Source organism: Passer montanus, unplaced genomic scaffold, assembly GCF_014805655.1.
Source record: "Passer montanus isolate IOZ18808 unplaced genomic scaffold, ASM1480565v1 scaffold11, whole genome shotgun sequence".
NCBI lineage: Eukaryota > Metazoa > Chordata > Aves > Passeriformes > Passeridae > Passer > Passer montanus.
Window position 1 is genome coordinate 22597792 of NW_024357613.1, and position 27337 is coordinate 22625128.

At 39.3% G+C, this 27337-nt stretch overlaps 1 protein-coding gene across 1 annotated transcript in view; it reads left to right on the forward strand.

Annotated features, from left to right (window-relative positions):
- Nucleotides 1–1770: 1770 nt before the first annotated feature.
- COL21A1 (collagen type XXI alpha 1 chain) overlaps nt 1771–27337 on the forward strand; it is an 89196-nt gene continuing 63629 nt past the window's right edge. The window contains exons 1-2 of the mRNA XM_039728071.1: nt 1771–1800; nt 25422–25541. Coding sequence (XP_039584005.1) covers nt 25454–25541 — 88 coding nt within the window. The 5' untranslated portion in view covers nt 1771–1800; nt 25422–25453. The remainder of the gene's footprint in view (nt 1801–25421; nt 25542–27337) is intronic.

Consider the following 27337-nt stretch of genomic DNA (forward strand, 5'->3'; position numbering starts at 1 on the left):
CAGTTAAAAGCAAAGTTTATAAATAGAGTGTTATATTATTTTTAAAGTCATTCATAGGAGATAGATTGGTTAGAGCGTCATCCAAGTTTGTAAATGATTTGTGCTTAAGGAGCCACAATACATTGGCCAGGAATGGTGGGAAATTTTTCATGCTATAAACAGAAATATCATCATTGTACAAACAATGGCCTAGAGGTGCTACAATTCAAAAAAATATTGATTCTGTCAGATTTAAACCCTCTTAGGGTGGAATTTGCTATTATGTACTCTGCCCATGGTATAGTTATTAAGATTTTTCATGAACTCTTTTTAGCTGAAGTAGGTATTGTCTACTCCATGGCAGTTCATTTGCAGAACTTCTTAAACATTTCTCTTCTAGAAGCTCCTTTTTAAAAAAGTGGAAAAAAAACTATACAGAAAATAAGACATATGTGTGTGTCTTCAGACAGATGTATATACACATATATATGAATGAATTCACTGACAGCAATCAAACTGCATCATCATAAAGTGAAATATACATTTGTTTATGGCTGAGCTGCTCAGTTTCCCACACATGTGGTCAGAGGAAGAATGGGAAACTATCAAGGATGTTTCTTTCAGATGTCCCCAAATAGTGCCTTTCTGGGATATAATTTAGAAAGAAAAGCATCTTTTAATCCTTTGCTGTGGTAGGGGAGGCAGACAACAGCAGGGTTGATTTTTAAAATTTTTGTCTTATTTGCACTTAACTGAAAGGTGAAAACCCTTTCTGTCAAATGTGGAGGTGTTTGGCTAAACTTTGTACGTGAGTGGGCAACACTGACACTTCCTGCCTTGTTCATTCACAAAAATCTGATGCTCTTTAGTGATCCTCAAAAGAGGCTTCCTGTTAAAGCTTATTGGGGCTACATTTGAAGCCGGACTTGTCTCCTGGCTGAAAGAACTTTGCAAACACAAGGTTTTACATAGGCATGGGTATAAGGCAAGCAGGAAACATCTGGGGGAAGAGAGTGGATGAGGTCTCTTCCACAAAATAGATGAACTGGTCATGGATACTGGTGTGCCCACAGTACAAATAACCCACAATGTTTTGGAAAAGCATCAAGATAGCAAGCTGGCCCCAGACCCTGAAAATGGCAGTGGCAGAGGGGGTAAGGGCCTTGAGTGTGACAGCAAGAAGCCTCTGCTTGAGACTGCTGGCATCAAGAAGCCACACTGGTTTCTAATGTAGGTGTGCTTTATTCACTAGAGAACCAGGGAAGCTGCACTCCCCTTTGCACCTATCAGCCTCAGACCCATGTTAGCCTGGTACACAGTCTGATGAAAAATAACACTGCTGTGTTATTTACTTAATGCTTTTCTCCACATGCATTCTTGTAGAGAAGGGAAAGGGCTGTGTGACACAGCTCTGATGTTCCTCCAAGAGCTTTCATGGATGTGCGGGAACAGGCATGCGGAACATCAATTACCTAGGTACAATCTGAAATAATTAATTAGGAAATGGCCCCAGAGGTCTTAAATACTGCTTCACCTGAGCCAGGCAGGCTCACACACCTCTTTCAAGTGTGGGGATTCTCCAAGTTTTTGTGAAGTAGGTGAGGAACACCAGCTCCTGCTTTTAGTAAAACCTCCTTACACATGGAAGTCATATGCTTATTGTCTAAACACGAAGTGTTCCCTCCAGTCTGTCTCCTGGACACAGCAATCTCTGAGGCCAGGACTCAGAGGTCATTCTGTCCCTTCACCTGGAGAAGAAATGCTGACTGATGGGCAGGAGCATATCACCAAACTACTTCAAACCACTGGCCTGTCCCTCCGGTATCCAACAGCTCGCTGATCCCCGGTGCAGCGCGGGGCCGGGACGCTGTTCCCGAGCGGGGAAAGCCCGTCGGAGCCGGGGCCGTGCGGGCCGGCGGGGGCGGCACTGGGGCGGGCCGCGGGCCAGGCAGGGCCGTCGGCAGCGGGAGCAGCCGGCGGCAGGGGGGAACCGCGGCCGCGGAGGGACGGCGAGCGGCCGCCTGCAGGTCAGAGGGGCCCGGGGAAGCGGGGGCCGGGCGGGCTGCATCCCTGCGGGGCTGCAGGGGCAGCCGGGACGGGGACAGACACGGGCCAGGCGCGGGCAGGTGCAGCCCCCGGGCGGCCTCGGGCATCGCTCCGCAGCCCGGCAGCCAACGCGGGAGCCGGCCGTGGGCACCGGGGGCTGAGATAAGGGAACTTGTGCCCCTTCAGCAGGGAGCTGACAGTGGACTGTGTCACTGATGCAGGGTGACACAGTTTTTTTTTGTTGTTTGTTTGTTTGTTTTTGTTTTTTTTTGCAGCGTGACTGCGGTGCGTGCGGAAGATTGGACTAGCATGACACTCTCGCTTAGTTTATTGGCACGAGATGAAATAATTTATGTCCTGCTGTGTCTTTCTGTGCCATACAGAAATTTGCTTTATTCTTGCACTGTAACCAGTACCGGGTTACTGGTTAACTTCTTTAATAGGTTCTGACATAGGAGTACAAATTTTACAAGAATTAGTAAAGTAGACAGGTTCATAATAACTGTCATTATACTTGTTTCTGTACCTGAAAGGAAAAATTTGCTCCTTGGGCCAATTCTGATTATTAACTATTTGGTTGTGTAATGCTTAGATGTACATAGTATTTACTGTGCTGAAAGGATCTGGTCTTTGAGGATTAAAAACCTGTCCACTGGTTGATTCTGAAAGTCTTCCAGCTTTCAGGCACCTGAGAAAGCCTTGTGGATCTGTTAGAGTTAGTAAACTTACTTGGAAATTTTCTCCAAGCCTTATTGATTGTGGTTCTTATTATACGTATCACTCAAATATTTATTCAAATACATAATGCTGAACTAAAGGATGAGCACAAAATATTTCTTTGAAGAATTGTGCTAAGGAGTTTCCTTAGGAAATTTATTTTTCAGCATGAAGACTTTGACAGGATACAACATGTTAAAGATGTGCAAAATCAAAAATTTAATTTGGGGATTCATAACAGGATTGTAGCAGTTGTGTGATGGCACCTCTTGGTAGTTGTGATTTTGGGGTTTGTATCTGGTATCAGTACTGTCTGGGATTCTGGACACCAAAGTTCCAGCAGTCTTACTAGTTCAGCAGGAGATGAGTAGCCAAAGGTGGTCAGAGATCTAGGAAACACAATCTTTGGGAAAACAGTGAAAGAACTGTAATATTGTGGTCTAGGGAAGCAAAAACTGATGAAGATGTGGTAACAATCTTTAAATGTGTAATTGGTTTCTGCAGAGTGGTGGAAAGCAAACTCTTCTCCACATCCAGTTGAGATATTACAAGAGTCAGCTTGCTGAGCTGCTGCAGGAGAGATTAGGTTAAATTGATAGGGAAAGTTCTGTCTAATACACATAATTGAGCATATAATGTCCAACCAATCACCAGAAATCCTTAAGACAAATGTGAGCCTGCCTTCCTGTTGTCAAAGACACTAAATGACCTCTGCAGGTCCATTACAGATTCCAGCAGTAGCAGATGCAACTAGGAGACCAGCCTGTGAACTTGTACACTCTTGATGATGATCATGCATATCAAAGAACCAACTCTGTTGGGTAAACACAGCTCAGTGATCCAGTTGTAATATTTCACTCACATGCCTAACTTTTATACTAGATTTTGTGACTCTTCTCCCTCCTGCTCAAACTGCATTTGCCATTGAAGTCTAAGAGCAGTGGTGTGTGATCTTCTGATGAACATCTCATCTTGGTTTGGTACCATCACAGCCAGTAAATTGACTTATTGGTAAATCTTAGGAAATTTCAGCTTTGTTTTGAAGTACACTTCTGCAAAGCAGATCACATTGTTTCCTTTGAGTCCTCAGTAATTACCAGAGTGTCTCAGAAAGTCCATCAGGCAGAACTACTTTGGTTTAATTAATGTCTATATTGGCTATGATTATCATTGTGGAAAGTACTCAGAATATAATTCAGTTTGCAAACATACTTTGAAATTTGTAGTTTGTCCTATTACATTAAAAAAAGTTTTGCCTGCAGTATTAGCCAAACTAATTACAGAAATAGCTGACTGAAATGAGTCTGGGTGGTTATCTTCCCTTACCTCCATTACCTAGAGCTTTTTGCTGCTTAGCTCAATATTTATTATTTTATTGGGTCATTCTTTGTATTATATTTCTTAATTTAAATGTTAATTATATTACAAATTGTACCACAATCTTTGCTTCCAGAAATTAGCTTCCCAGTCCAAAAAAGGATCATTTAAGTTTTTTGAACGTTCCTATTTTATAAGAGTAGGAGCTTATTCATTACTATTTTGTGTCCTATGTTCTGCCCTTAGTATTTGGAGAGGCATTGAATTAAGCTGATTCAGTCTTTCCAGTGTCTCTTTATAAAAAAGAGACCCTTTCAATGCTCTTAGTAATATGTTTTAAGATCTCTTTGTTTCTGCCTTTCTTCTCTTCTTTGAGCTGACATGACCAGAGCTGAGCCCAGTAACCCTGCTGAAGACATGCTGTTCCTGAGGAATCTTCTGCTCCTTACTTCTCAGCTGCTTTCCATCACACCCGTGGCAGCGTGGCAGGCTAGAGTGCTTGAAGTAACCAAGATGTGCCTTATAAAATGTCTTTCATTTGTTTTTTCTGGTTTGTTGCTCTGGACCCCATCAGAGTTTCTCTGAATCATCTCAAGGATGAATTTTGTCAGGGTCTAGCAGTGGGGGTTCCCCACGGAAAGGCAGCAAGGCTGAGCCTGGCCCGTCCCGCTGTCCCAGCACAGAGCAGGGTCTCTGGGGGACACCAGGGCAGCCCCAGCCCATCTGGTACATCCCTGGGAATGGGCTGAGAGCAGGCTGGGACCTGGTCTGCACTGGGATCTGGCCTGATGAGGCCCATGGCCAGGTTGGGCTGGGCTGTGGCATCACTGGGACAGGGGATGACAGCCCCAGGGGGCTGACATGGGGGCTCAAGTTGTGGGATGGACTGTTGGTGCCATGAGCCCTTGACACCTTTCAGAGCTTCACTGACCCAGATTTTGTGTTGATAATGCGTGAAATCTACCCATCAGCACAGTAGGGGGTATCTGAAGTATCCAAAAATGTTGAGCTTTAGGGAGGGTGGGCCTACACTGACCGGAAGGCCAACGTTGTCGAGGCGGTCACAACACAAAGCAGAGACCACAAGCAGTCTCAGATGGCAACTCTTTATTAATGAACATGGCTGACCTTTTATACACTTTCTAATTGTTTATGCTTCTTCTACCCTAACTATTGGACACAATAAATCACCATTGGTGAAAAGTTACAGTGACTTAATTAACTTTCTAAATATACTTTGTGCAGCTGTGAAGTTCTCTTCTTATCTTTCTTCAGTTCTTCAGTCCTCTTGGTCTCCCTGGTTACAGCCTTGGAGAGAGCTCCTTCTCAGCTTCTTCTCGCTCCTTTAGCTAACAGGCCCGCTGTTAGCCCCTTCCACAGAAGGCCAACGTTGCCATTTGTCCCAGGGTGACAGTCACAAGGAGACTGCCTGGGAGTTTAACTCCCACGGGTGCACAAACCAGCGTGGCCTCTAGAAGGGTTGTTTTGTGATAGAGACGCGTGTGCTTGAGCACCATGTTGTTCCGCAGCATTCCTTGGCTCGCCTGTCCTGCAGCGTGTCGGGCTGCAGGGTTTGCTGCCTGCTGTGCATGCTCTGCATGGAGAATCCAGTGCACCTCCTCCAGCGCCGCTGCTGGCAAAGCTCAGATCTTTGGGTTGAAGGTGGCTCTTCCAGCCAGGTCTGCTTGTAAGTAGCCAATACTAGTCATCTGAAATAAAATTTAGGATAAGCAGACAATTGTCAAGATGTCTACACCATGGCAATACGTATTGTTTTGTTGAGTAAAAACAACCCCATAATAATCAGGGCTTGACATTTTATTCCCTGCTTTTTGCCCATGAAAATAGGCTGAGCCATGCAAAGCTTCTGCATTCCTTCATTTAGAACGGGTCTGGCGCTGGAAAAACACAATGTTTGGTAGAAGAAAACTTAGGCCCGTGGGAGCATAGAAAAATGTCTTGAGGAACTTTTTTCCTCTCTCTGGTTTCTGTGGTATTGGGGTACAGTGAGATTTAGAAACAAAACTTTTCCAAGTTACTATTAATCTGCGCAGGCATTGTTTTAAAGCACTGCTGATTGATTTAGTCTTTGAGGTTAGATGTCAGCCACACTATTCATGATTAACAGCAGATAGAGACCAGGGAGATGAGCAATGTTGATCGTACTGAATAATGCTGTGAGTGGATAGTACAAGGTAAGTATGTGTCAAACTTTTGGAATTTTGTGTGATTTATATAATTTCAATGTTGAGTAATTTATATAATCTCAATGTTGAATAATGGATTTTTTTATCAGTGTGCTTCATGCTGTAGTAAAACAGGATTAAAATAGTGACAAGTTAATAGCTGCTCCAAGTAAAATACACAGGCACTGGAATGAGACCCAATCTCTGTAACTAAGAACATGCAAAAATTGCGGGGAAGTTTGTTTCAACTTGATGTGGTGCAAAATAAAACTATCATTCATGCCAGTGAGATTTGCATTTTTACTTGAATTTTCTGTTTATTCAAAACAAGCCAGTTTAGTGTACTGTTTTAGCACATAGGAAATTTACATTTCCACCTTGTATATTTGTAGTTCAAGGCTGCTTCATAATTCAGATTTTTGTATTCCAAGATTTTTCTCTCTCCTGTGGTTAGTTCTGGTAGCTTGCTCTGAAGCTCTAGTTTGAACTAATAACAAAGAGGGGCTGGAGGCTTCTTAGTAATGACAGAAATGAATACAGATGTGGCAAAATGAGGGGGTTATGGAGATCACAGAGGATAGGTAACAAAGGAGGGACGAATTGCAGGTCTGCTGGGGCAGGAGGGGTTGAGAAGTGACTGCAAGCGCCCTTTGGCTGTGGAACTAGTGGTGGGGGTCTTCTGGCAGCTGACAATGGGACAGAGGCGTGAGTAGGGCTCAGGGACAGGGAAGGTTTGGCAGAGATTTGTGACAGCAGGGTCTCTTTCATTCTCTCACACTTTCCATCCAGACCAGTTCTTCTCATTGTCTTTTTTACTGTTCCACATCGTGGGGTGCCTTTTATGGCCTCTGCAGTCATCCATTTTTACTCAAGCTAACATTTTTTCTTTCCCTCTTCATTGCCCCCTGCTATACCCCCCAGGCTTTGGGAAAAGGGCTGGGATCGCAGGGTCAGTTGTTCTTGCTGTCAGGAAGGTGATAAAGGGAGGTATGGAGAGAGGCGAGGGGCCTGTGCAGACGTGGAGACAGCACTTCAGTAACCTTTTAGAGAGAGATTTATTCCTTCTGGAGTCGTGGATGATGTGAGGGATGTCTGGCAGAGAGGTACAGCAAGTGAGCCTCACATACACTCAATCTCTGTCCTTGGAGGTGGTGGTAGAGTCTGAGTGAATAGGTGCTAATCAGTGGTTCAGGATGTAGCTCTGCCATTCCCATCTTCTTTAGCGTGGGTAATCTGCTGGTTACTATTTGACTACAAATGTGCAGGTTTGTGGGTGTAAAAGATGTTGAATGAAGAAGTGATCATTGGGTTTTTGAATGTTTTCATTAGGAAGTTAATCTTATCTGGGAGGGCTTTGAATGTGGAATATACACAGCTGTGTATGTGCTGTAGGATATTAAAAAATATATATTTATCTATTGAATATGCTCGAAATATTGCTTGAATATGCTAGAATATGCTTGTGTTTACCCAAGCTGTCTTTGAAAGGGAGAAATTGAGTTGTTGTAATGAAGAGTGCCCCATCTTCTGTGGTTGGAGTGTACATTAACAGTGCCATTTGATTCGCTCAGAACTTTTTTCGTATATTTTAAAGACTGCTTACTCTACCCAAATCTCTGTATTTCTTTGCATTTAATCCAGTTTACCAAATATATTGTATATTGATTTGCATTATGCAAATGGAAAGTTCTTTTCCCTTTTGAGGAAATCTTCAGAGCCATGGTGATGACAAAACATGTCCTGACTTGCCTGAACTAATTTTTATCCTACATCAAAAAATGGAAGGAAAAAAACAAGTTCTGAGCTCTAGTTTGAAATTAAGCCAACAATTTTTAAAGCATGCCAGCTTGTATTTTCCAAAATATAACAATCTGTACTTTCTTCATTAAGTAAAGTTAATTATTTCCAAAAGTTTTCTTTTTAGTCAGAACTGTTTCAGCGTATAAAAATGAGCCAAATTAAGGTGACTTGAAGACACATAAATGAAGAGTGCTGCAGCTGGTAGAAAAGCAGGAGTACATCTAGGCATAGCTTTTAATAGATACTTGGGAAGGCTTGTCAAAAGTACCTTGAGCTTCTTTTAGTCACAGTAGGTAATTCCAGTTGCCACCCCATTATGAGCTCCCTGGTTCCACAAGAGTTTCGAGGATCATGTATCTAGAGGTCTAGATAAATTTGCATAGTTGTATTAAGAGTACAGTTTATAAAAGTATCAGATTATTGAGCTCATTTTAAAATCTGTGATGTAACCCTTGCTTCATTAAAGTGTGCAGACTTTTGCCAGACTAGCAGAGGAACTGCCAGCAAGCATGGTGGGCTTTCCAGACTGTCTGTGTAATGCATACATTTGAGGGAAGATGTATGAAGTAGTATGTAATTCTTATCCTGATACTGGATGCTGAGAAGATTCAAATTGTAGGTGCAATTAGAAAACTCCACTCTCAGTGTCCTCAGATGTATTATTTTTTTTTTCAGTCTTTTAACCACCTGGGATACCCTGGAGCTGTGTCCCCAACAGACTCCATTAGAAAGAGATCTAAGCAAGGCCATTTAAACCTCTTTAGTTGCAAACTTTCTTTACCAGATCAGTATGTTCCTCCTTACTTGCACTTGGGATCTGACCCTCATTTTCTACTGTTTCCACTTTCTTTATTGCACATAGAAAAGACAGAATAATATTCCCAGGTGATTAAACAATGTAAGCATAGCTGCAGTGTTCTGTGTGGAGAAGAGGAGCAGACACATCTGTGCAATGCTTACAGGGTGGGTGAATTGTGCAGAACATGGCTTGATAAGAAGAAGTGGAAATGGACCATGCAGAACTGGTAGTATTGTGAATTCACTCCTTTCTCAGTTGTGGGAAATGTTTCAAAAAAGCATTCTTTGGGAAGTGACTCTGAGGTTACACTTTATGCCCAAGACAAAAACCCAGGGGAAAGTTACATAATGCTGGACTTCCATTTTATCAGAGGTTTGTTTACCCATGGAAGGTGGACATGGGAGTCTCCAGCTCTTTAATTCTTGGGCTTGGTAGTACAGGACTGTAAAGGGTAAAGATTTTTCCACTTCTGGAAAAATCTAAGCTGAACTGAATGTCAGTGTCTTGGTAAGAAGATTTTCACAAGTGGAATGGTGTCTGCCTAGCTATCACGTTTTGCTTAAAAAGTTTCCATTAGGAGGGAGCAGACTGGGTGGGTGAAAGTGAGAGAACTTTTGAGATACACCATGACATCCTCTGTCAACTTGTGTGACAGAACAGTGTGGAAAAGTACAGCCAAGAACATTGGAGTTACAGTGCAGCCCTTCATAGCAACTTAAGTAAAACTCAGTGGAAATATAATAATCCAAAGTGTTAATAGGTGGAGGGAAATTTTCAAAGACAACCCCCCTAATTACCTTTCCCACTGAAAAGAAATTGAAATTCTCACCTACTGAAAAGAAGTCATCTTTGTCTTTCGGAAACCGTCATTTGCAGTGAAAGTGAGCATCAAATGGCAAGCCTAAGCAAACCAAGCAAATAAATTAAATGGCTTTTTGAATAGCTCTATCTGGAAGTTGAGAGAGAAAGAAAAATGGGGAAATAGTGGCAATTAGGGGACCTGGAAGCATTTCCTCCTGTCCCTGAAAAATAAAATTGAGAATTCTTCAGGTCCTATGTGGAATGACATCAGCCATGAGAAATCACTGATGGTAAAATGTACCTAAATGCTCGCAATATATTAAACTGTGAAAAATATGCCCTTTCAGTACAAAGAAGATAAAATGATAAAGGAGTTTTTTTTTTTTTTCTGTGTTACTACCGTGGAAAAGAATAAGGGTTAGGAAAGGGAAAGAAGATTTGCTGAATAGAAATAACAGCAAATTCTTTTTAAAGGTCCTAGACAATGGAGGTTTATGTTTGTTATTCCCTGGTGAATTTTCAATGAGGAGAAAGGAATGTAATTGTATGCCCCTGTGATTAAGTCCATTTGCTGTGCAAAGGGGCCCACATGGCCATGGCGCGCTCATGACTGGGCTGAAATGAACATTGACAAGTTTTGCCAAAAAGGGGAGGGAAGCCGGAACGCAGAGGATTTCATTAAGGAGCTCAAAAGAGAGGACAGCTGCTCCTAATTTTCAGAAGCACATAGTTGTCTTCGAGGAAGCTAAGCAGTACCAAGAATAAAGATTAATTTTTATTTCCTAAAGAGCAAAGACATTCCATGTATTTTATCTTGTGTTTTCTTTTCTGATCTGGATTTAAATAAGGTATCTGCCCTCAGAAGAGGTGTTTCTAGCAAAGGAGAATTTCTTCTGTGTGCATGCATAAGTATACCTACTAAGTACTCACTGTATTTGTCAGTAGTTCATGGATTGATGGTACCTCTCAGTAGGAAGGAAAAGGCATTCAACAAAACCATCCTGGAGCTGTCCAATACAGAGCATTTCCTTTGAAGAAGGCCTGGTTTTCACTGTTTCTCAACACTTAACCACATGGAGTTTTAGATTTGTTTCATGGTTACTGTATGTGATTTTTAAATAGATCTGGGTCGTACATGTCTCCAGCTCCTGCAGAATTACTTATAGGATGCCTATTGGGCAACTGCAGGCAATGAAATCTTGCTCAGAAATCAAAGAGCTATGAAAATTCTGTTCATAGCTGATTTCATTCTGAAACTCTGCTACATTAATGTTACAGTAGAACTCAGATACTGATGATCTGAAGTAAATATGTAATCACTTTAAATAATGAACCTGTTTTCTTCTTTGAATAAACAGGAAGCAGCCTTTCCTCCTGAAAATGAATAGGTCAATTGAGAACATTTTGACACAATGGAAAATATTAATAATTATTACAACAATTGTTATGAAATACTCCTATTTCCTCTTGTGACACAGACATTTTTGTACTTTTCCATGAAGTATTTATTTTCTAGTTTTTGTTGCTTACACCTTTTGCACTAGTTGATATTTTCAATCTATTTTTGTTTTCATGGAAGCTTAACAACATGACTGAAAAGAAACTGGCTTTCTGTATTTGTATATGCACTGTTTTCTCCTTTAACACTATCTGAGAACCAATTATCATGGACATATATAGAGTTCATCTTCAACAAGTTCATTCCAAAACATACATGACAGTATTTGATTTTAAAGAGCTAAAATATAAAGCAATGCTTATGTATTATTATAGAGTTGCTAGTTGTTGTGGCTAAATTATAGCTAAATTGTGTGAATTCTCATGAATTATATAGCTCAAATAAGAACCAAGAATGTAATCACACATTTTGAAATAAGGCTCAGAGACAAGAAAATCCATTTTAGTAAGAGCTGGATCTATTTCTTATAGTTTAAGTAAGGAAACAGTATATGATAATATACACACTCTCTTTGGCTCTTGATACTATACCAAACATTCCTCCAAAAATATATATTTTTTAAGGAGATGATTGTTATATAAAAAGAGACTGTAAATAACCATATGAAATTGTTTAGCCTATTGTGTGTATTATCTAGAATTCACACAGGACTTACATACTTGTTGAGTTCTCAAAGTACCTGCAAATACCACCATTTTTGCAGTGGCAAATATAACTTCTATGAAATTACCCTGAAGGAATTAAGTTAGCATTCTCATAGGATTCAATATTTCAATAGTTTTGTGTTTTGTAAATATATTATCAAAATTGGAGGAATAGAATTTCAAAGAATACTTCTCTTTCTTTCTTTTACATGAAAGGCAATGTTTGCTGGAGGTCTGAGCATTGCTTATCATTCTGTAACTGGAAATAGAATAGCTGGTATTTAAAGTTTCAAGTTATATGATCTAAAGTGTATGCTTATTTATTTTGATTACTTATTGATCTGTTTTGTTTGCAGGCTCAGTTGTATAGACAATGCTTTGTTTATTTAGGCCTTAATGCAACAAATTACAGTCCAGGTGCAGATTTTATAATCCATTGAGATCACTATTCTTTTTTTTTTTGTTTTGAGTGGAAACTGCAGTCTATCCAGTCATTTTAAGTTGAAGAAGTCACACTCTGTACAATACTTGGTTTTGTCTAAACACACAGATGTTAGTTTTACAACTTGTAGGTAAATGCTATAGTTATTTTTACATGTCTATGTTAAAGTTTACATATTTTTACACTTTAGCACAGAATGTAGACAATAATATACTTTATTGAAAACAAATTTGTCTATCTCTTCCTTAGTATTAAATTCTGTAAAAAATTCTCTATATTCTTTGGCATGGTAAGGTAACATTATTATTGACTTGTAGCCAATAGCACACTTAACAGTTTCTTCAGGATTTTCCTTTTCAGGATATCTCTGAGCAGAACTGGAAAAGTGTCTCTCTGTCTCTCTGGTCTTTATATGAGGTCACTAAGACTGCATGCATAGTTCTTTTGCCCAACTGTATAGTCCTTAGCTTCAAGTGCCACAATAAACCCTAGAAACACTACAAGTGTTTGCTCCGAAATGCTCTAAGTGATGCTCAAGATGTGCTCCCTCTTTTGTACATAAATTCATCTTTTTAAACAAACAAACAAACCAACCAATCAGAAATCGACCACTTTTCTCAGAGCATGAGTTTGATATTAAAAAAGAAAAGCTCATCTCAAGTTGAATAGCTCTGAATATGTCTGAAAATGCATTTGGCATCTTTTGAAATGTCAGATTTCTGGCACAAATTCCTTTCACTTTTTTTTTTTTAACTTTGTATTAAAACTTGTGATAATATAAAATCTGATTTTTTTTTTTTTTAAATTTGAGGTATTCCTCTGAAAGCCAAGTTGTACATCTGGTTATGCAAGAAAGCATGACCTGTACTTTGTTCAGGCCTGTCTGTTACCATCAATATACTGGGTAAGCAACTTGCCATAGGTCCTGTTAAGTGTGCCATGTTACTTTATTTGTCCTTTGGCAAGCTACATTGGTGACACTTCTTAATGGACTCTATGAAAAATAAGTTACTCATGTCTTGTACATCTTGAGATATGGGAACTACTTCAGAAAAATTAATCAGTGTTTTTGAAAGAAAAAATGTTCCCTATACTACTCTAACCTTTGCTGGCCATTTCATTCACCAGTGGGTAATTTAGTTGGCTGCTTCAGAAATGTGACACTCTTAAATTATTAAGAAATTCTTGGACCCTTCATGTCAGAAAGAAGTAAAAAGCAGAACTGTTTGCATTGTTGTCTTGAACATGAAGGTTTCAAGTGGAATGGCATGAAGGAGACAGAATAGAATCATAAAATTCTTAAGGCTGGAAAAGACCTTTAGGAACATCAAATCCATCTGCCAACCCAGCACCATTACTATGTTGACCATTAAACCATGTCCTCAAGGGAAAGTCTTTGGCTGTTTACTGTATGGATTATAATATATAACCCATATAATAAAATGTGTAATCTCAGAATAGTCTGTGGTAGGTCTTCCGGTAAATAATATTTAACTGTTGCTCAAAAGAGGGAGAAAAGTACCTGATTAATTTTGTTTCCCTGATGGGAACCTAAGAGGTGTGTGGGTGATGAGTGCTTATGACTGTTTGGGATCACTGCTGAGTGTAGTAGCAAGTCTCATGGCCTGGGGGCCAGACGACTCTCTAACCCATATGTTGAAGATTTCTTCATAGATGTAGAGTGGGAGGAAGGAATTTGCCTTCTTCCCATGAGTGAACTGGCAAGATGGAACAGGATGCAGCCTTCCACCCCCACTCCATCCTTGCAGTGCCAGATTGTAGGGAATTGCCTACAATGGCAGAGAAATTATTTTCTGCAATTTTGAACATTGAGATTTCTAAGAACTTCCAAGTGCAGAACAGAATTGCATGGCCCTGTCGTTACTGTAAAACTAAACAACTCTCAGCCTTGAAGGTAGTTCTCCTCACAATATCCTGGAGATTTAGGGTTGCACTCCTACTTAAACTCCCCCAGCCCCAAAGCAGTACTGACCAGGACTGCATGCAGCTTTGGCACCCTCACTCCCCATACCTCAAGAGTCCTCCAGAGTCCTTCAGACATCTGACCTTCCTCTAGGTTCTCTCCCAGTGACCTGTAGCAATGCTGACACCCCCACAAGGGGCTAAATTACTTTCTTAAAGGCCATTCTTTAAATAATCAGAGACAGGTTTACTAGCAGATGCTGAGGGATATCTAAAAAGCAGCACTTCCTAGATCATCCAGAATAATTTTCATCAGTTTATTCTATGTAGGTTACTTAAACAATGTTGTTTTTTTTGTCTTACTATTCCATAGATAATGACCTCAATATGCACTGTTGCTCCAAGGCTGGGACAAAACAGAGCAGAATGTTTGGATGTGTGATGTTGTACTGGGTTTGTGTGGCCAGGTTTTGATATTGGTGGGGGGTCTGTGGTGGCTTCTCTGAGAAGCTGCTAGAAGCTTCTCCTGTGTCAACAGGGTCGATGCCAGCTGGCTCCAAAATGGGTCTGCAGTTGCTGTTGGCCAAGGCTGAGCCCATCACTGATGGTGGTAGTGCCTCTGAGATAATTTAGTCAAGAAGAAGAAGGAAAAAACCTGTGCAATGGTAACTGCAGCCAGAGGGAGGAATGAGCACATGTGAGAGGAGCAGCTCTGCAGACACCAGGGTCAGTGCAGGAGGGGCACGGGGTGCTCCAGGTGCCAGAGCAAAGATTCCCTTGAAGCCCATGGCAAAGACCATGGTGAGGCCCTGCAGCCCGTGGATGATGGGGGTGCAGAGATCCACCCTCCTGAAGGACCCCACTCTGGAGCAGGTGGATGTCTCAAGAAGTCTGTGACTCCATGGGAAGCCTGCACTGGAACAACCCGGCAGGACTTGTGACCCCCAAGAGACTCACAATGGAACAATTAATGAAGAATTTTATCATGTGCAAAGGACTTATCTTGGAGGAATTTGTGGAGTACTGTATCCCGTGGGAGGGACCCTGTGCCAGAGCATGGGAGTCTTCTGCTGAACAGCAACAGAGAAAACGTGTGATTGACAACCGAAAACTGATTGCAACCCCTATTCCCCATCCCCCTGTGCTGCTGGGACAAGGAAGTAGAGAATTTGTGTCTGAAGTTGAGGCTGGAAAGAAGGAAGGGCTGTAGGGAAGGTGTTTTTAAGACATGCTTTTATTTCTTGTGATCTCACTTTGATTGGTGACAAAAAAAATTTCCCCTAGTAGAGTCTGTTTTGACTGTGATGGCAGCTGGTAGTGATCTCCCCCTGATCTCATCTCAACCCATAAACCCTTTGTTGTATTTTCTTTCTTCCTTCCAGCTGGGGTGGGGAGTGATAGAGCAGCTTTGGTGGGCGCCTGGCCTCTAGCTGGAGTCACCCCTCCACAGAAGTAAAAGGCTTTTAAGTAGAAATAGGGAATTAATCTGGGATCTTACAATAACAGGCATGCTGAAATAAAAAACAGCTCCCTGTTGAGATGTCTGCCTGGGACATCAGGAAATATTGGTGTTTTTCTATGTGAGAAAGTGATTTACAACATCCAGGGAGAACTTTGTATGGTATCTGCTGGCTTACTTCATAATTTTCTTAATGCTTTTTATCTTTATTAAGGTGAAAGCAGTGAAATACACAGGAATCTTCTACAGAGACTCTTCTACAGAGGGGTTGTATAGTGCAGGATTGCTTCCCATCCTGCATCTTTGCAAAGCTTTCTGGATACAGCCAGTCCATTTATTTGTTGCTCAACTCTGCAGCTACTTTGTCCTTAGTTGCTTGTTGGAGTGAATGAAACTGTATGGTAGGGCTAGGAAGGAATTTTATGCTTTATAAAAGTAGTAGAAATAATTGTCTACATAGGCTGTAAGAGTCATTACAGTTCAAAGAAAGTGAGCTGGATTACTTGCTGGAATATCTTTAGTCTATTTGCAGGTGTAAAGCAGCAGGGTGTAGAAGTTGTGCATGGTTTTAATTTTTGCTTGGGATCGTACTTTTGTGTAAATGTGAGTATTTCTCAAAGTACCAAATTTTGGATATACTTGAAACAGCAAATGTTTGTTTTCCCCTTTGAGTATGCATGTGCTAGAGTTCTTTTTTCTTCCCTCAAAAAACTGTTTAAAATCTTAAGTGTTTGATTTAGCTTCACTGAATACAACTGTAATTCTTTCAAAGTTTTACTGTTTGGGTCCTAAATTCCTCTAGAATTGCTACTATTTCCATTTCTTCAGCCATCACAACCTCCTTTGAGTGAATTGTCAATATTTTCAGTGAAAACAGGACTAAGTACATAGAACCATATAATTAAAAAACAATAGAATTGGAAAACCTAAAAATCCTTTTTATCTGTTCATCTTATATGATTCTTCCTGGATTGATGTCCGTGAGTTTGTATATTGTTAAAATACTAGCATGTAATCAAATGTTTTAGAGGGCACTCTACTTCATCATACCTTTATATATAGTCTAAAGTACTACATTAAATTGAATAAACATCCATTCATTCTATAGTGTAAAAAAGTGATATTAGGTTTTGAAGCTTGAACAGATAGTTTAATCATCCTTTCCTGTGGCTATGAATTTTTTTTTTAAAGATTGCCTGATTTGCTTTAAATTGACTTTTTTTCTGCCAGAAGTTATGGGAAAAGAGAGAGGACAGTTCAAGAATTGCAAATAACTAGGCTTTCAAATGAATTTGGCTAAAGCAGGCATCCACAGCATTATTCTTATCCTCTCCAGCTTTTGACATTATTTATACTAAAACAAATAATAGCATGAATTATAATCTGTGGGAAAAGACAATGAATTACACTAGTGTGCTTGTGTTGCAGCGTGGCAGGTTGGTAGAAATGCTGCAATCTTCTTTGAAACATCTCCTGTTGGGAGGATGAATAGGAGAAAGGAATAGAAGAAAAAGACAAGAAGACTGAAAAAGATAATTTCTATTTCTGATTCTGGTTCTTACTTGCAGGAGGCAAACAAAGCCCGCAGATTTATTCTTTCTTTTACACAGTAAATTTATATTAAATCCCCTCATGTGTATTTCTCACTGCATCTCTCTTGTTTTCAGGGCAAATGTTGCAGTCATCACATTGCAAATAACATCTTAGCTAAGCCATCCCTACCCTCCCTTTGTAAAAGTCTGGAACTAAAATAAAAAGATGAAAATAAAATAAATGTAATGGGAAAAGAAAGAAGTGGATGAGGAGCTATTAGCAGAAATATGTGTCTTGCATATGACAACCTAGTTGAATCTGGTAGCACTGACAATGTTTAGGTCCTCAACTGTCTTGCTTTTCTGAGGACTTTGAGACCACACCAGTAACTGATGGGCAGTTCTTTGTATCTTTTGTCAAATGGGCATGATCCAAAAGTAGTATTAATTGCATTAGGTATTCTTACTTGGATTGATTCCATTTTTATGTTGCCTTCATGACTCTATCAACACTCATTGTTATACTTTCCTCTTAGACTTAAACTGATTTCTATAGTGGTTTCACTGCTAGATGATATATAATTTTATGTAATTATATATAATTACTTTATATAATCACTAGTTATTTCATTATTTGCCCCAGTGATTGTTTCTCTTGTCACTGGCCCAATTGGACTCTAAATTCCTTAGTGCAAACAAAATGTTCTCCCAAGCTATTGCACCAGGTTGTAATTTTGATTATTTTTTTTCTCTTTCCCTGTTTGGTAACATAGTTACTTATACATGTGCACAGTCAAAATTTGAACTCTGAGATTTCCTCTAGGAGTCAGTTGAAACATTTATGTAGACTGCTATTATCATATGCAAGGTTAATTTCAGCTGTACCATTTGAGTGTCAGATTTTATCCTATTGATTAGCTGTTTTGTTTTTCTTGGGTCCACCCAAGGAGAGAAAGTTCTGTGGAATCTCAAGATGCTTGATAGGAGAGAAGTAACAGCACAGGCCTTTCACAGACAGGATGAAATCATGGTTTCCAGGGAGACTTCAGATTCTTTTGTTGCAGCCAGAAATCTGAGCTGCCAAGTGTGGTTACTTCCTTAAGTTGCCCATCCTATATTGTTTCCCAGTCAGTTGTGTATCAGTCCAGTAGCTCAAATGCTGTGGTAAGCTCCTTTTTTCTTTAACCCATAATAACTAATTGCCATGTCCTGGCACAGCATCTTCTTGAAGTGGGAATAAATCCAACAAAGTATGAAGTGCCAGAATAAATTGGATTTAAAAATACAAGTATTTTGTGACTTCAGATGTTGGAGCATGAATCCAAACTGTCTCTGCTGTAGACTGGAGGAACATGTGGGTTTGTGTGCTTTACTGAATCATATGAAAACTAAACAGTCAGCCCATCTCATTTAGGAGGAGTATTTGCTTTTAAAAATATGCATAGTCTTACTTGGGTTATAATATGTATCAGCTTCTTGCTTTAAGCCTTCAATGTTTAGCATGGAAGTTGGTATAAAGCCTTTATAAAATTGATACAAAACCTTCCTTTCAAAATCTGCTGAAAAGATGATAAATTCTTTAATCGTCTCTGCACCTTTATTTAATCTGCATAATACTTTATACATCAAATATATATATATATATATATATATATATATATCAAAGCTACAAATATGAAGTGTAATCTTAGCATGTAGTACTAATTCCTGTGAGTTTATTTTGTTTGTATTGAATGCCTCTAATAATAGGAATTGTAATAATGTTGGAGAATGATTGCCTCTAATCTACTGGTCCACTGAATTTTTTTCTTACCTGTCCCTAAAATGTCTTATGGAATGAAGATTGAAGGCTTTATCAATGGTTTTGGCAGTGCTCTCTTGATTGTTAAGTCAACTATTTTTAATGATTGATCATTTTAATGATGATAATTTAAATTGTATCTGTGGCACAAATAATGGAAATATCAAATATCATCTTGAAGTAGTAGTTACTGGGTTTTGAGGGAGAAATACAAAATAACATTTGAACAGCAAAACAGACCATGCTAATGTGTACTTGAGGGACAACAGATGTATGTGCAGAGGCAGGTGAGATTGATTGCTGCAAATGCAGTTGAGATGTGATGTTATTGTTTCTCTGAGGTCTTCATGTTCTTCTCATGCTTGGATATTCATCTTCAGCTAACTCAGTTGCTTTGCCATTAACTCTGCACAGCTCTCATTGCTGCAGCTGTGGGCTTGAGCCAGAGGTCTTTGTCTGCATCCCTTCTCAATTTCCATGTGTTTCTCCAACTTCCTTTAGGAGATCTCTGTTTTTAGTCTGTGTGCCAGGTAGGCTTTAGATTTGTAGAGGGAAAGGAAACAAAACTGTGCCTCTTAACCTTTCTTGCTGTTGTAAAAAGAGAGATAGCAAAGGTAGTGGAAATGAGTCAGGTGGCCCAAGCAATGCCTGCATTAGGCTTTTCTTGTCAAGGTAGTCCAGGCATTGCTTTCTGCTCAATTTCAGGGTTAGGAAATAAAATATCTGAAACTGTGTTCTAAGTGTACTTCATAGTGCCATGTATTCATATATAGACTTAGTACAGGTAAGAATTAGCCAGAATTGAACCATTTTATAATGGCTTTTCATCTTTGTTGCACTAATACTTAAAAAAGAAAAAAACACAAAAGAAAACTCATAATATGTGTAACTTAAACACATAATATTCTTTCTTGACCCCTCTTAATAAGACCACATCCTTAATCATATATTCAATGTTATAACTGCTGGCATGAATGTAGTTATACTGCTGATTATGCCAAAATCTTTTTTTCCAACATAGGAATAGAAAGAAATGGTATGAAGGATACTGATGTACTTGTCACTTTTGGATCTTTTATCTATTTATAGGCAATCTTGCATATATGTACATGTATGTAGGTGCAAACCAAGCTTAAATTAATTATGTCTTTACAGCCTCACCCTTCCCAGGAAATGCTGTTATTTTAAATATTTGCAAGTATAAAAACCTCATCAGTTGTGCCCACCAAGAAAAACAAATTAATAAGAACAATATGTGGAAAACATGAATGCAGAATGGGACTGAAATCCGAGTGAAAATAAATACAGATTCAGATGAATTATTTGATGAAAGAAACTGACTCAGGCTCATAGACTTTTTGAATTCATAGGACTGGTAGTATTAGGTAGAGATAGAAATAAATAGCTAAATGTAAATTGCTCTGACATTTTATTTGCAAATCCTATTAATTCTGAAGATGAAGAGAGCAAATATAAAAACGTGCTGATGAAGTATTGCATTAATTTTCCACATAACTTAATGCATATTAATCAAGATTTTCAGGGTTCCTTTTCCTTGCTGCTCAGTTCTTGTAGTATTGCGTAAATTTTGAAAATGCAAAGAATCTTCTGTATGTCCTTTCAGTCATTATTGTTGTAATGTCTTCATACTTGGCCATTTTTATGCCAAACTTAATGATCTCTAGTTGAATTATGAGAGGTTTATGCAGTGATGCAATATGAAAGAAGTGTTAACTTATTCCTGGAAAGCTTGCTAATATATATAACCTTTAGTCTGGTTATTTTCTCAGAATGCTGGAAAACCCTTCCTGACTTTCTTCTTAGGCAGTAACTAGCAGTGGGAAGAAGTGAAAGAAGAAACTCTTCCTTCAGTGTAGTTCTTCAGCAAGAAATCTTCATGCAGCAGAGAAGCCAGAAGATTTCAGAGAGAAGAAGCCTCTCTCTATGAATTTGAATGGTGACAAAACTGCACTGAAGAGCAAATATTTTTGATTCTTTAAGATTCTAAATTGTTCTAAATGGAAAGCTTCCTCAGAGAGTATTCATGAAAAGAATAAAATGATATATTTGTCTGGGCACTGGAAAAATTGCTGTGGATAGACTGCATCAGTAAACTGCCCTTTGAGATGCAAAAGGTGCTGCTTTTAGTCATCATAAATGCAAGGTGGAAATACTGCCTAACCTGCTTAGATACATAAATTTTCAACTGAAAACTTAAATTGGATGTGAAATTATTCTGCTGTGCATGCAGAGGATATGTCATTTGAACCTCTGTGCACTTCTGTGCAGCAAAGCTGTTCTGGGAATTGCATGTCTTTGCCGTCTGTAACACACTGACAGACTTGAATTAGTTTGAAAATCAAGTGGAGGCTGTTGGTTTCAGTAATGGCTCTACCACATTTCCACTGTATAGGAAACCTGAGTTCCATTCCCTTCCTGGTCAGCAGATTGCAGTGCCCCTGTTGGTGCAAATGCTGCTGCACAGCAAAATTGCTCTGCCCAGAAGAAAGCAAGAAATAAGTTGCGGGAACTGTCCAGTTGGTTAAGGCTGCCTACAGTGACAGCATGTGGGTGAGTTGCTGTGTCACCGGTTTCCAAACTTCATTGTTTTCCTCCTGTGCACACCAAACAGTGAATGTGCGTGGGGGAGGCTATCAGCTGTCTCTGACCATGCTCTCATAGAGTATGGCCGATGCAGCCAGGTTTTATTGTGCCACCTTTCTCTCCTACCTTTGGTGAAGACAGAAATAATACTTTGTGACCTCTGCTCTGGAGAACCAGGTCTTACTCTACTACCCCATTGGTTCAAGTGTCTGATGTTTAGTAGCACTGCTAGGACCTTACCTTTTGTGTATGCTCAGATGCAAAGACATTTGTCTGAGTCTTGATTCAGATCACTCAGATATATTGTGTGTGCTCTACAGCCCCTCATTTTGGGAGCTCAGAGCAGAAGCCTTTACATAAGCTGTTTATTTTCACTCTATCTGAGATAGGCAGTTTTCCTTAGAGGCCTGTTCCCATTCACTCCAACACCCCTTTTGCTATCAAACTGGCATATAAAATACCAAGATAAAAAGCATACAGTGGAAAGAATGGCCATAATGAGTCACACTGAAGGTCCACCCAACTCAGTATCCTGTCTCAGTTAATACCTCATTAAATCTTGTGGCTTTAATTTAAACAATTTGGTGGAGCTGGGAGATAGCCAAAAGTTTGCTCCTGCCACCCTATGCATTGCCAGAGTTACAAAGCCTGGGATTGGTTGTGGGGCTCTGTCCCTTTTAAAGTGGAAAAAGTAAACAACTATGAGGATGCCTTGAAAAATACAGTAACACGTGTGCTATTTTCCACTAGTACTCTCTCAGTCTGCCACCCTTTACTTGAGCTGGATGCAACATCTGTGTATTTATTTAGTAACCCTGTATGAATTTCTCCTACATCAACTTCCCTATGTTAAAAGTGGTTTGGTATTACTGAGAAGTGGAAAAGTAGTTCTATGGGTTTTCCTGGTTACATTTGGTAAACCCACAAACTAATCACTAGGGAAAATTTGGAAAAAGACAGAAGCCAAAAGTTGTATTTAAAATACTCATTTCTGGATTGGGTGGTGGTTCTGTAAGTTTCAAGTACACTTTTGTTGTCTGTTCAATAACCACTGTGTTGACAATATACAGCAGCTAGGTCTCTGGAGTGGTTGGTTTGGCATCTCTTTTGACTGTTAAAAGTGGAGTACTATAATATTATTTTCTTTCAAGTAAATTGAGCATTGGAATCCTCTTTATCTGGTTGCTTAAGCTCTGGTTTTATAATTTTAATTTTGTTTTCTGTTAATAGGTCCATTTTGGCCTACTAAACATTTATTTTGGTTTATACTTAAAATGAAGTTCTTAAGTTCTCAAGTACATTTGTTGAAAATTAAATAGAGGATTTTCACAAATGGAAAAGATGATCTGTCAAGGGAATACAGTTTGGTTCTGTGAGTCAGATAAGCTTGTTTTGACAATTATTTTACTGATTCCTTTTAAGAAGTATAAGTTGGACAGTGGTTTTCACCAAAAGAAATCTTGATGTGATGTGATGTTTTTCAACATTACAGATGTGCACTGCAGGCTGCTGGAGCATTCCTGATGCCTCTCTGTACCCCAGGACAGCCAGCAAATGCTGCTTTCACATGTCCCTCTCCCACAGTGCAGTATTAGTGTTTCTGTGGAGCGGCTCCTTCCCCAGAGTTTCTTTGCAGGCCCTTGCTTTCCCCTTCCCCTTCTGAGCATCTGCCTCTTTCCTGCAGCTTCTCTCATTCCTGCAGATCAGGGAGGCTCATCCCTGCAGATACCTGTGGGTAGGTGCTTGCTGAAGGATGAGCAGAGATGAAGGGGCACAGTGCAGTTGAAGGAAGGCATTTGTGGTTTCTGCAGGGCTGGTGACAGGAGAGCAGTGCCAGTGAGTAGGATCCCAGTGTCTGCACCTGACCTGAAATATCTGTGCTCATGACACAGAGCACATTCAGTTCACATTCAAGGCAGTGTGTTCTTAAAATATATTTTTTAAAAATTTAGTGTGCTGTTTTAATTTCATTAAAAAGTTACAGCATTTATAGTAGCTGGCCCTGTACTCACTTTTTAGTGAAGACTGATAGCAGTGAAGTCACCAAGTTACCTGTTTTCTATTTTCCTTTCACATAAATTCCGTGGGTGTTATGTAAGTAGCTGTTTAGACAATCACAGAGGTGACAAACAGCAAAACTTGGTTCATGTTCTATTTTGTAATTAGTTAATGTGCTATTTTGTTAAATTTTCTTTTGCAAAAGTATTCCTTATAAATTGGTTTCTTGGATTTTTTTCGGTTGTTGGTGGGAAGAATCAAAAGGATTTTAGAGTTTTTTAGGATCAGCTGTGTGCTTTTTTATATGTATATCAGCTCTACTGTAGTTTATCTAGGGTTTTTTTCAGTTATAGGCTAACATTTTTCTGATATTCTAAAAACATGCAGTTGTCCTTCAGTCACCTGCAACTTCCCACATAGATTTGATTTCACGTGTTATTCTTTGATATTGCTCAATTTGGGCTCATGAGGCACATGTTTTACCCTACAGTAAAACCTGGCCGTGGAAAAGGCTGTAAGGGATTTTAGAATGATCAATTGTACAAACCACCACCAAACCAAATAATCTACGTAAATTGCCTAACTCGACTGTGGTAATATTCTTTTATGTATTACAAGCCTAATACTTGTACACAGCTTCATAGTGTAAAATAGATCCTTTTTCAAACAGCTAGAATAAAAACCTGCCACTTAATCTGTTTGAATGAAGGTGGTATCCCTTCATTCAATCAGATTGTGTGGCACACGCAGTGTTTGTGTAGCAGAACTGGAAAAGTTCTGGGTCTTATGTCCTATCCCATAGACTCCAAGGTGTGTCTGATTTCTTACCCATTCTGACACAAGGTAATATGAATAACAAAATATGGCTCTACCTTGCAATTATCTGTAATCTGAAGGAGAGATTTAATAACAGAATAATTATGCTTTAATAATTATGGTCTTGCTTTATTAACTTTAGGGAATTACATTAGGTGGGAGTAGAATTTCCTAGAAGTTGACTGCTCTGCAGTGAAATGAATTCATCCTGAAAATTGCGTTTTACATTGAAGGATGAGATGAGAGAATACAAAAGAGATTCTGTAGACTTTCTTTTGCAGTCTTGAAATTAATGGATCTCTAATACAGTGCTCCAAAAATGTATATTTACCAGTACGATATCTTTTTTTTTCATTAAGCATAATGAGTGAATCTTTCTGAATTAAAATAAATGAGTCAAATAATATTTTTAACAGCAATATGAGACTTAAATTACATGTTTGCTTAACATGGGGTTCTGTTTCATAAACCATGATAGCAAAGGAGGCATAAACAGAGGAAAAAAATCAAAAGTTGAAGTTGTATGTAATCTTGGATGTTTCAATACACTGTCTGCAGGGCTTGGCTTTGCTGGGGAAGGGCTGGGGCTTGCTGAGACTCTGGCTGCTAGTGTCAGTCTCAGTCCTGGGGCAGAGGAGTGGGCATTGTCCCAGACTCCCTAAAGCAGCCAGGTGTGGGGCTGAGACTGAAGTAGCACCTGCCCACCAGTAATACATAAACACTTGCCATATTTTGGATCTTTTGGTAATGTCTTTTGGTAATGGCTACAGAGTGGGATAGTGGGATAGTGTTCGGACAAGTGTGACTAGGAATGTAACCTACTTGGGAATGTGCCTAGCAGGAGAAGTGTATAAATGCACCTTGGTGAGAACTGAGCTTCCACAAAAAGGCTGGTGAGTGTTGTTGAGTTTAGAATCTCAATTTTGGGCTTACGTGACTGACACTTTTTGAGTCAATGGTTCATTGAGGAGTGGCCATATCTTGTCTTACAGATTTGATTCAGACATGTTCCTTAGACGTGGTTTCTAAACTGCAGAAGCTTGGAATTTTTTTGCAATATAATAACACTGTGTTTTCTTTTCACTTTTCCCCATCTAGTTTTGTATCAAGACCCTGAGAATAAAATACACATGGCACAGATTGTAACATTTTTTCAGATGCTGTTAGCGCTGCTACTTCATGATTATATCTCAGCTGAAGATGGTGAAACGAGAGCAAGTAAGTCTTAATTTTTGCATTTCAGATAAGTGCAATTTCAAAGCATGCGTCGAAATTTTAGTGTCCATTTTGGTGTTCACATGTACCCTTCTGTTAATGGTTATTTTATTCCAATATAATTTTCCTGGTGAAAATCTGATAATATAAAAATAAAATACAAATAGCTTAAATATCTTATTTCTTCATTAGGAAGGGAATGTATTTACTTATGTCTTGGAAATGCCCACAGTGACAGATAGAACTGTAAAGCTCCAGTCTTGATTTAAAATTGAGTCTTGAGTATTTGTATTTCCATTGCTTCAGAAGTCATGTTCTGAATAGCTTAGTGTTATGTGAGAAACTAAATAAGGAAGAATAAAGGTTCTGTGAGAGGATACTAACTCCAGTTCTGGGACATACCTTCTTGCACATTCTTCAAAATTAGCATCTCAAACCCCATCAAACCATTTTAATACTCTAAATCTTCTTTATGGAAGAGAAAACATTAAAGCAAAGTAGCTTTCCTAAAGACAAAGTGACTCAATAAAAAGTGTAGAGGACTTGTCTCTAGCTGCAGTGATACTTCCAGGGTAGATAATTTCCCTCTAGTTTTGCTCCCAATCCAGCAATTTTCAGTATTTTAGAACAAACCCCATAAAATTCCTTTTGGTGTTTAGAGAGACTATTTTTTTTCAGCCTACCTGCTCTAGGAGTATCCATCAAAATGAATACTCTGCTTTTAGCAGTGTCTAATGATAATGAGTGCCTCCCACCTGCAATTACTCTGATTCATATCCCTGGACCACTGAGCGATGTGCTCAGCGTGCCCTTTGCTCCTTCTCCCAGTGTCTTTTCTCTTCACCACCACCTGCATTGCAAAAGCATTTCTCCAGCAGATTGTGGTCACTTGCTTTCAAGGAAGGTAAAATCTTGTCTTGATCAGAAGTGTCCATAGGCAGATTTCAGGGTAGGGCAAAGCTCTCCTCCCTGTGGTGGAGCTGCAGACTTTCAGAAAACAAAAGGACAGTAAGCCTCATGGTCTCATGTGCCGTGAGATCAAACAATCCCTCCTGCTTTTGGCCATGTCCTTGGCACCTCATGTGTCAGTCACCAAAACCTCTTTCACAGTCAATGCAAGGTGATTCCCTCCTTTAGTAAGTTACACCTCCATCTGAGAATGGGCATATAGCATGGAAGGACTTTCCTATGAAAATGCTTGTGTCTCTCCATGGCCTGTAGATGGCAAATTCATGACTACAGCTAGGAGAGCTGAATCCATGCCTAAGTCATCATGCAGTTACACTGTAGTTATTAAATGCTTATGTGATTTTATATTCTGGAGGTTGAGCTCATTCACTGAACACTTTTGTTCTGTAAAAATCAGAATATGCTACCAGCCATATTCAATTGAGACTCAGGATTTTATAATACTAGTTCTGTAAATGCCATGTAGCAATGTACAAAGTCAATTAAAAGGTATTTGTAAAAGTTTTATGGAGTATTCAGGCTATAGCCTTCCTCTGCAGTATGCTTGATTTGCTAACAAAAAGGAGTTTTTATGTTTATCATCTCTGCAGATGAGATATGAAAAGACCCAATATATATTCCTCTCTGTTTATTGAATAGAATGCAATTGCCAGCTAAAGAACTGAATTCCAGAATTTTTCATAGTTCCTGGTGCTAATGTAAAAAACAGAAAAATGATGTGGCTTTCAGGTATCAAGTTGGATCTGCGTAACTTACACAAACAATCTTACACAAGTTTGCCCTGATGAACTCTGCTATTTTTTTTTTTTCATCTAGAATGCATACGTCAG